The sequence below is a fragment of the Patella vulgata genome, chromosome 1 (assembly GCF_932274485.2).
Source record: "Patella vulgata chromosome 1, xgPatVulg1.2, whole genome shotgun sequence".
NCBI lineage: Eukaryota > Metazoa > Mollusca > Gastropoda > Patellidae > Patella > Patella vulgata.
This window is the reverse complement of record NC_065879.2, coordinates 94,907,428-94,918,361: the sequence shown is the minus strand read 5'-3', so window position 1 is coordinate 94,918,361 and position 10,934 is coordinate 94,907,428. Positions and strand designations below refer to the sequence as shown.

Sequence of the window (10,934 nt, the reverse complement as noted above, 5' to 3'; positions counted from 1 at the left end):
ACTGAACAGCGATTTTCTTTACTTGAGAAGAGAAACAGATCAGCAATCCCCTGTTGTGTTTTTATAAACAATCATCATTCAGTCACAGAAAAGTCTCACAAATAGACAACAGAAATTGTTAACAAAATAATGGTGAGGTGATTTTGGATTGAACAAAACAACACATAGGCTAACGATCGTTTTATTTAAATGATTTATTAAGTCAAATCCAACCAATCATTCCCGTGTACACATTGGCGTGCACGTAAAAGATCCCTTGGCAGTTGGAATTCGATATAAACTGAGTGACCCCAACTTTCTCAACAAGCATATCAACCAGTTTGATGTTATATGTCTGTTGGAAACTTGGACTAACTCAGAAAGTGAATTAAGTATTGAAAACTATAAATTTTTCCATTCCTATAGAAAAACAGCCAGAAGAGGTGGTGTTTTGGTCTATATAAAAGATAAGATATTTAAAGGTATTGACCACTTTCAATCATGTAGTGACGACATCATTTGGATAAAATTTAAAAAAGAGTTTTTTAAACTACCCAATGATATTTTCATGGCATGTGTATACAGTATACCTGTCTCATCAACACTATATGAAACAGGTTCCAAACATGATACTATTCAAATATTAAACGATGAAATAATTGATTTTAGTACTAAGGGTGACATCATTATAAGTGGTGATCCAGGGCTTGCCACGAGACGCGAGCAATTGCTCGCGCTGTGCTCGCGTAAATCTACTTTTACGCGAGCAGTCTTTGCTCGCGCAAAATTTTAAGAAAACCCTGTAAAAATAATCAAAATATTGACAAGTTTATTGCCGAAACTAACCCAACAATGTCAATAACGTCATAAATTCGTCTGTCAAACTGAGATTCACCCAGCTGCACGCGGCATTTCCTCCTGAAATTTGATTGGCTAATAAAGTTACTCGCAACTTGTGTTACTAAAACGTCATGACTGGTTTTCCTACGAACACCAGTAACAAACACGTGATAATTGAGTCAAAGGTAAAGAATGTTTACATCCGGCATTTGGCATTCACGCTAAATGAACACGTTTCAAACTAATATTTTATCGGTATTTCCTATTTTATCAGAACTTCGGTTTTTATTCCATTGTGCAGTCGTATAATTTTCAATCTAAGCGTAATAATGGCCAAAGGCAACCTGATTGCCCTATCCACATTTATTTCATGGGGTGAAGAAATCCATATGGAAATTGGTTTTAATAAAGAAGAGTACGTATGACTGTCAAAAACAGAAAGCGATGGTCACACATGTTTACTGCAAACTTTGTGCCAGGAATAGCAATTTTCTTAATGATTTTAAATTGAAACAATGTTACAAAATGTGTGCTCACGCAAACAACATTTTGCGTGAGCAATTTTTATTGCTCGCCTTGCTCGCCCAAACCTAAATTTGCGTGAGCAGTCATCTGCTCGCCATCAATTTATTCGTGGCCAGCCCTGGTGATCTAAACTGCAGGACAGGTGAATGTGCGGACTTTGTAGAAAATGACTCGCATTCACCATATGTACAATTATATAACAACTATGTAAGTGACAACTGCAGACGTAGATACAACAAAGATAAAAAGAAAGATAACCAAGGTCAGAGACTAATTGATATTTGCAAATAGGCCGGAATTCGTATACTCAATGGTAGAACCCCTGGCGATTCATTTGGTGAATATACCTCTTACCAGTATAACGGTCGTTCTGTTGTAGATTATACAATTGTTTCTGATTCCTTGTATAAAAAAATTTCTAGCTTCAGAATTTGTCCACTTTCTAGCTATTCAGATCATTGTCTGATCTGGTTTATATTTGATGTGAAATATTGTATTAGTGCTTCCACTGTAAGGAGTTCAAATATACCCTTCAGTCTTTTATGTTTCAAGTGGGAAGCTGAATCAAGAACATCATTGCAAGAATATTTTAATGCAAATGAGTTAATTAAATCCTTAAATTTTCAAACTACCAATGACATAATTGACATTAACAACAATGTATTACAACTTGAAACAGTTCTAAAAACTGGTTGCTTAAAATGTTTAAAACCTAGAATACTCAAGAAAAGGAATAAAAATGCTAAACCATGGTTTGAAACATCATGTGTACAAATGAGAAGACGTCTGTCGCAATATGCTAAAACTTTTGAAAAATTTCATAATGACCCAACGGTACGTCAAACATATTATAGGTTAAAACATGAGTACACGAAACTGATTAAATCTAAGAAGCGTGAATTCAAAGATGAATTACTTACTAAACTTGAGCATTTAGATAAGTCTAATCCAAAACTCTTCTGGGACGTTATCAGTAAACTTGATGATTTGGCTAAAGACAAACAAGATCAATCAACTTTTTTTGATCCCAAAACCATGAAATCTCACTTCCAGGCCTTGGGTAAAATAGATGCAAATTCTACTGATTCTTTCGATAATAACTTCATGATTGATATCAAACAAAAACTGAAAGATTTGGAACAAACAGGAGCTTATTCTAATACGTTAAATGAGCCTATTAGTCTCAAGAAGGTTCACATTCACATTACAAAATTAAAGAGTGGGAAGAGTGAAGGATTAGACAGAATAAGCAATGAAATTATTAAGGCGCTTAAAACCCATATCTCACTAAAGTTAGTGGAAATATTTAATAGTTGCTTAAGGCATGGTTTTTTCCAACATAGATGGAAGAAGGTTATATTGTACCGATCCCTAAGGTCAAATCACAGCAGAGTGCGAATGATTTTAAAGGTCTTACAATAACAAGCTGTATTGGAAAGTTATTTATTAGTATATTAACTGAGAGGTTAACCCAGTTTTTAAATAGTGTTAATGTTCCCTCTAACTTCCAGTGTGGCTTTAGAAAACATTATAAAACCTCTGACAATATCTTAATTTTAAGAGCTTTAATTGATAAGTGTTTCAAGAAGAATAGATGCCTTTATGTTTGTTTCATTGATTTTAATAAAGCCTTTGATAGAGTTTGGAGAGAAGGTCTTTTCTACAAACTATTAGATTTAGGTGTAAATGGTAATGTTTATAAATGTTTAAAAAATATGTTTCATAATACCCAACTACAAGTCAAAGTTGGAAATACACTAAGTGAAACTTTTATGAATGAAGTAGGTGTCATGCAAGGAAATAACCTTAGTCCGTTATTATTCAACATCTTTATTGACAAGCTTCCATATGTTTTAAATCATTCTATTGATGTCCCTAAATTAAATGATACCCCTGTTCCTGCATTACTATATGCTGATGATATTTTTTTGTTTTCTTTATCAAGTAGTGGTTTACAAACCTCATTAAATATAGTTGATAAATATTGCAAGCAATGGAGACTTAAAATTAACATTAAAAAAACATAGGTAATGATTTTTAATAAATCAAGAAGAAAACTTTTTGACAAATTCAATATTAATGGAAACTGCCTAGAAATTGTTCAAGAATACAAATACTTAGGTGTTATTATACGATGTTCTGGTTCTTTAACTAGAGCCGTTGACAATTTAAACGATAAAGCATTGAAAGCATTTTTCAAAATTTTAAAAGCCTTTTCAAATTTTGATGTATCTTTGAACATTAAAATAAAACTATTTGATATCCTAGTCAAACCCATACTATTATATGGATGCGATTCCTGGGGCGATCATATTACATCCAACCATACAAACTGTTACAAGCTTGAAAAGCTGCAGTTAAATCTTTGTAAACACTTTTTGCATGTTCATAATAAAACTTCAAACTCTGCTGTATTAGCTGAAGTTGGTCGGTTTCCGATTCTTCTTGATGTTAAATACAGGCTGGTCAAGACATGGATCGAATCAAAATCAAAACAAGCCAACCCCCTACTTCAGTCTGCTCTGGATGAAATGAAAAATGTCAGCAGTAAATGGAGTAATCAAATTAGATATGTTTTAGAGGAGACTGGACTGGGTGGATTGTATGAACAACCTATCTCTCAGTCTTTCAATACAGACGCTTTTCTACAGATGTTCAAACAAAGATTGAGGGATATTGATGTTCAGTCTTGAAAAAGGACAAACTGTTAAGAACTTAAATAATTGCCTTACAACTAACACAAAAAATGATTTTTATTATAAAATTAAGACAGATTATGATACTGAGAAATACCTGGATCTACCAGATGAACAAAAACGCCAGGCACTGAGCCAGTTTAGACTCAGTGCACATAATCTTGAAATAGAGACAGGAAGGCATAAAAAAAACTTTTTGTCCCCAGGGATAAGAGGACCTGTAAAAATTGTACTAGCGGAGAAGTAGAAGATGAAACGCACGTTCTTCTCCATTGCTCCGCCCACAATAATCTGAAACGCACGTTCTTCTCCATTGCTCCGCCCACAATAAAACTAGTTTGAATGATTCTATTATGCATATAATGAACGATGATAAATGTATACAAGATGTTGCAACATTCGTATATGAAATGTTTAAGAACAGACATTAAATACCATTTGCTATATATGTAAGGCCTAATATAATATACCTTAAAAGCATTAGTAATATAATTTAATATACTTTTAGAAACCTCTGTAAACCTTATTCTAAGTTCTTTGATGTTTATTATTGTATTGTACTTTGTATTGTATGCTTTACCATACTCGTGTATATATCATGCAGTTGTGTAATAAAGCATTATTATTATTATTTAAAGTAGCATGTGCCAACCAGAATTAAATATTTGATCTAGAGACCTGAAATTTTGCGCACAGTTTGAAAAAATTATGAGAACCATTAATCTGTTTAAATTGTCAAAATCGGTTCAGAACTTTTATTTTTGTAGCTGGTTTTATATACCCATAGGTAAGCAGCATTTACCAAAATTCTGTAAAAAACGGGCAAAAATGATAAAATAATATTTTGACTGACTGAATGACTTTGGTACAGGCTCAAATTTTACTCACATGTGCTAGATATACACATGTACTGAAATCTACCACAGAAATATTATTTTTACCTTTTATTTGGACAAAATTTAAAGGAAATCAGCAATATTTCGTACAGAAAAGTAATAAAAATAACAATATTAAACAAAATCATAAAAAAAAAATCATTAGATCTTGAAAATTGGTTTTCTGATTATAGAATAATAAAATCAAACTAGGAAGTAGGCCTATGTTTTCTTTGACCAGTTATGAAATATCAAATAAAATATGAAACTAAATAAAAGGAAATGAATCGTAAGGAACAAAAAACAGTTACATGTACAGTACATATGTCTACATCATATTTACTAAGTTAAAATCAACAATAAAACTATTTTGATCGTTTTTAATTGGGATAAAATTAAAGGAAATTGGTCTATTTCTGACTGGAGTTGGAAAAAATAACAATATCACAATAACTAAAAAGACATATTAAATCTTAGAAACTGGTTTTCTTTCTGATGTTGAAATGATAAAATCAAACCAGAATTTTAAGTTTTCTCTGAATAATTATAAAATAACATTTTTATATGCTTTACAATTTTAAAATAACAAAAAATAAAACTTGACAAATGACCATCATATGCCATACAAACAAAACCTGTAGCCTAATAAACTATACCAATAACAATAAAAACAATAAGGCAGCTAAATTTCAATCAAATCTTTTACCAAGCTCCAGCAACCTGAAAAATTATAGTAGGCCTAAATATGATTAAACATGGATGGAATTGAACTACGCCGTGATATACTATACTAGCAGAATGCCCGAAACCGGATGTGGTAGACTAACGTCACCTGGCCTATGTTACTCCCCGGTCCGAGCTACCCCTATGCCCCAAATTTCAGACTCGGGGCAGACCTAGTGTAGCCGCCAACCCCGAACAGCCCGGGGGTCATAACCCCGAAACCGGAAGTGGTAGACTAACGCCACCTGGCCTATGTTATTCCCCGGTCCGAGCTACTCCTATACCCCAAATTTCAGACTCGGGGCAGACAAATATTAGTATAGATGAAGAATATTTTTATACCATACTACTGAAATTGATAAAGCACACGATTCAAACTAATTTTATTTTTTAGATTTTTTTCGTAAATAACAAATTCAGACTCAAAGAATTAAAATTGTTAATATTTCAATTATTTAGTCGCATTTGCGCGTGTCTAACAGTCGTCTAACTGTAATTTGATATAGTCTCGGTCACCAGTACCTCATAGTGCAAAGCGTACAGGAAATATTCGTCTGAATGATAGAGATTACATTTGGCACGCCTTCAGCCAAGACAATATGGCCGATAAAATTTCGGTCACCTCACAAAAATTGAATATTTACGACTTTTACGTCGACTTATGGAAATAAATGAAGATGGATCTTATAAAGGAATATTTCATCCATAATTTAGCAAAGTTTTTTCCACTCAGTATCTTCCATGAAAAAAGCAAAGAAATTTCAAACTTTTCAATCGGAGAAAAAAAATATTCTTACCTTGTTAGGTGTGACAAAATGTCCATGTGGAACAACCTTGACATCTTAACTAACTGTTTTCGGTTGAATGGAACCCGTATCAGTTGCAGAGAACCGACACGAGGCCGTAATGCAAGACCTACTTTTCGCGCCATATTTGTTACAGCCAATTAAGAAAAAGGAGTTACGTCCCTTTTTCGGTTGGCACACGCTATTTAAAGGGGATAAATCCCTAATATTTGGGACCTAGCGTCTGGTTATTCCAATCAACACCGCTAGTATTTATTGCGCATGCTCTCCCGATAAGAATATGGCATCTCCCGATAAGAATATGGCGTCATTGTTGGACATGACTCATGGAATATGTCTGGCCCCGTTCGTTTTCCCGAATTGATTTTGATTTAGATCTAAATTGTATGATTAATTTTGTTTAAAAAAGAAAGAACAGAAAAGTGTAAAATTATTTTCAAAAATATGTGATGTCATTGATTAGACGTGTCATAGAAATATTTCTATGAAAGGCGTAATCTGGCTTGGGCAAGATTTGGTAAATTGACATGCACATTGCCAGTCTTGCCCAATGATGTTATAACTTTTATATATTACAGTAAACTAATGATGTTATAACTTTTATATATTTCAGGAAACTAATTATGTTATAACTTTTATATATTACAGTAAACTAATGATGTTATAACTTTTATATATTACAGGAAGCTAATGATGTTATAACTTTTATATATTACAGGAGACTAATGATGTTATAACTTTTATATATTACAGGAAACTAATGATGTTAAAACATTACATCAATGTGTTGTTTGTGATGAGATTTTTCAACAATATGATGATTTAGAAAATCACAATAAAATACATGTTAAAGAAGAGAAAACTGATGATATAGATGAATATTGTCATGTTAAAGAAGAGAAAACTGATGATGTAGATGAATATTGTCATGTTAAAGGAGAGAAAACTGATGATGTAGATGAATATTGTCATGTTAAAGAAGAGAAAGTTGATGATGTAGATGGATATTGTCATGTTAAAGAAGAGAAAACTGATGATATAGATGAATATTGTCATGTTAAAGAAGAGAAAACTGATGATGTAGATGAATATTGTCATGTTAAAGAAAAGAAAACTGATGATATTGATGAATATTGTCATGTTAAAGAAGAGAAAATTGATGATGTAGATGAATATTGTCATGTTAAAGAAGAGAAAACTGATGATATAGTTGGATATTGGCATGATAAAGAAGAGAAAACTGATGATGTAGATGAATATTGTCATGTTAAAGAAGAGAAAACTGATGATGTAGATGGATATTGTCATGTTAAAGAAGAGAAAATTGATGATGTAAATGAATATTGTCATGTTAAAGAAGAGAAACCTGATCTTGTGGATGGCTATTGTCAAACTGAAGATGATACTGAAACTGTTTATCAGTGTAATTTGTGTGATGAAGAATTTAATTTAGAAACTGATTTAGAAAAACACTGTGAAATACATGTTAGTCAGCAAGGGCAAACAGGAGAAAAACCTTATAAATGTGATGTTTGTAGTAAATCATTCACTTTAAACAGTAATCTAAAGATGCACATCAGAATTCATACCGCAGACAAACCCTTTAGTAAATCATTTAGTCAGAATGGTAGAATGCAAAATGGAGAAAAAACTTATAAATGTGATGTTTGTGGTAAATCATATTCTAGAGGTTATGACTTACGAGTACACATGAGAATACACACAGGGGAGAACACATATAAATGTGATGTTTGTAGTAAATTATTTACTACTAGAAGCCATCTAAAGAACCACATCAGAACTCATACAGGTGAAAAACCTTATAAATGTGATGTTTGTGGTAAATCATTTAGTGAGAATTTTAGTTTACAGAACCACAGGAGAATTCATACTGGAGAAACACCTTATAAATGTGATGTTTGTGGTAAATCATTTAATAGAGGTTATGACTTACAAGGACATATCAGAATTCACACCGGAGAAAAACCTTATAGATGTGATGTTTGTGGTAAATCATTTACTCATCGTAGTAATATACAACAACACATTAGAATTCATGCTGACAAAAAACCTTATAAATGTGATGTTTGTAGTAAATCATTTAGTCAGACTGGTCAACTGCAGGACCACATCAGAATACATACTGGTGAAAAACCTTATAAATGTGATGTTTGTAGTAAATCATTTAGTCAGAGAGGGAATCTTAAGATACATGTCAGAATTCATACAAGACAAAAAACTGTATAAATGTGCTGTTTGTAGTAAATCAGTTACTACCAGCATTTGCCTTAAAAAAAGAACTGACGACGATTACGTACAATCATAGATATGTTACGATAGAGAAACTCTATGTTACTTGTACACAGTGACAGGCGATCTCGTTCAATCTCGCGTGAGTCTACGGTACCGTACTGTTAATGTTTACATCGCGGACATCCGGTTAGCAGATTTTAAAGTTATGGATAGATATTTTGGAGTTAACCAGTTAGAAATTCGTCAGGAAAAAATTAATGATTTTTTTATTATGATATTACGCTTTTGAAACAAGGTGCCTGAATTAAAACGGAACAATATATCGTAACAAAAGCTTTGTCAAAAATCGGAACCGACCGCTAAAAATCAGAACCAGACGGGACAAAAAGCGAAAATCCGCTTTAAAGCGGGAAAAAATCATGTCTGCTGTAATGAAAATGCTTATTTGCGTAGTCTCTATTTTATTATTTATTTATTTATTGATTATTAACATTTATAGAGCGCTATCTTCCACAAAGCGTGTTCAAATGCGCTGTACAATACAATTCAATAAAATATGTAATAAAAATAAATATACATAATTATAAGAAAACTAAATAAAACTATGAAGTAAAATACAACAGGCTAGCTTAGAATAAAATCTGATATCACAAATGGGTTTAAGGGTAGAACAGAATTATAAGTTAAAGGCTTTCTATAACAAAAATGTTTTAAGAAGTGACTTAAAAGAGAATAAATTGGGGCAGCATCTTATATTAAATGGTAAAGAATTCCATAATTTGGGCGTCTGGACGGTAAAATCGTTTGAATTTGTATCTAAATAAACATTTTACTGCCCTTATCTTTTGACATTTACATGAAATGAAATGGGGTTTAACGTCCTACTGTTCTGCTACGACTGGGCTAATTAAATTAAATGAAAGGGTTTTAACGTCCTACTGTTCTGCAGCATCTTATATTAAAAGGTAAAAAATTCCATAATTTCGGTGCCTGGTCGGAAAAAGGTCGATCTCCAAAAGACAAAAGTCTTGCTGATTTATTTACAAGTAAAAAATGATCTGCCAAATAAATGTGCTTATGCGCGCTTTACAAAGACATATTATAGATCAAGACAAGATAATAAAGCTCTGGCTGGATAATCCATATTAATGGAACACTGTGTAAAAGTCTTTTTATACGCCCACATTGAAATGTAGTCATATATTGTCGTCACCCCTTCCATCCGTGGACACTCTAGGGACTAAGGTTAATATTAGATTTACTTTAAATTTAAATACAGTGGTTCAGTTCATGAGATGGAGAAGCCTATTGATTTTCAATGATTTCCGATAATTGCTGTCAGAGTTATGGCCCCGATCACTTTGAAAAATCTTGTGGATGCTTTATGACCATAGTTATCATCTGATTGATATTATATTTATACACCATGTTTACGCCTTGTTTCGATTGACTTCGGATTGATACACAGAGTTTAAGGTTTGATTTTCAATGTTTTTTCATAATTTGAACAGTTAAATCCATGATATTAAACTTTTTGTATACTAAACGTTAGCATGGGCCAAACAAATTTCTGATAATTATTTTAAATAAATATGTCTTTATTTTTAAAAGTTGCAATAGCAGTGATATTATTAATTTCAGTTGTTAATTTATTCCATAACAATGGTGCTTGTATATAGAATGACCTGTTACCATATGATGATAAATAGTGGAAGGCCTGTATATAGAATGACAGGTTACCATATGATGATAAATAGTGGAAGGCCTGTACATAGAATGACAGGTTACCATATGATGATAAATAGTGGAAGGCCTGTATATAGAATGACAGGTTACCATATGATGATAAATAGTGGAAGGCCTGTACATAGAATGACAGGTTACCATATGATGATAAATTGTGGAAGGCCTGTACAATAGAATGACTGGTTACCATATGATGATAAATAGTGGAAGGCCTGTACATAGAGTGACAGGTTACCATATGATGATAAATAGTGGAAGGCCTGTACATAGAATGACCTGTTACCATATGATGATAAATTATAGGGGTGTTATGTAGAATGAGCTGTTATCATATGATGTTAAATTATAGGGACCTTCATACAATATTTTATATTCTATTCTGTATGTTATTAGTAGCCAGTGTAGACAGCATAAGACAGGGGTAATACATAATGTGCATCTACCATCTAGTTGCATTTGGAAAGATGAACTATTTTGCCAATATTGTGTGT

General features: G+C 32.4%; 1 protein-coding gene across 1 annotated transcript; it reads left to right on the top strand.

Moving 5' to 3' along the window:
• LOC126817744 (zinc finger protein 235-like) lies at positions 1-10,310 on the top strand. The gene is made up of 2 exons (XM_050544887.2): positions 1-132; positions 7,198-10,310. The coding sequence occupies exons 1-2, from the start codon at positions 130-132 to the stop codon at positions 8,689-8,691; spliced, it is 1,497 nt and encodes a 498-aa protein (XP_050400844.1). The 5' UTR covers positions 1-129; the 3' UTR covers positions 8,692-10,310.
• Positions 10,311-10,934: the final 624 nt, after the last annotated feature.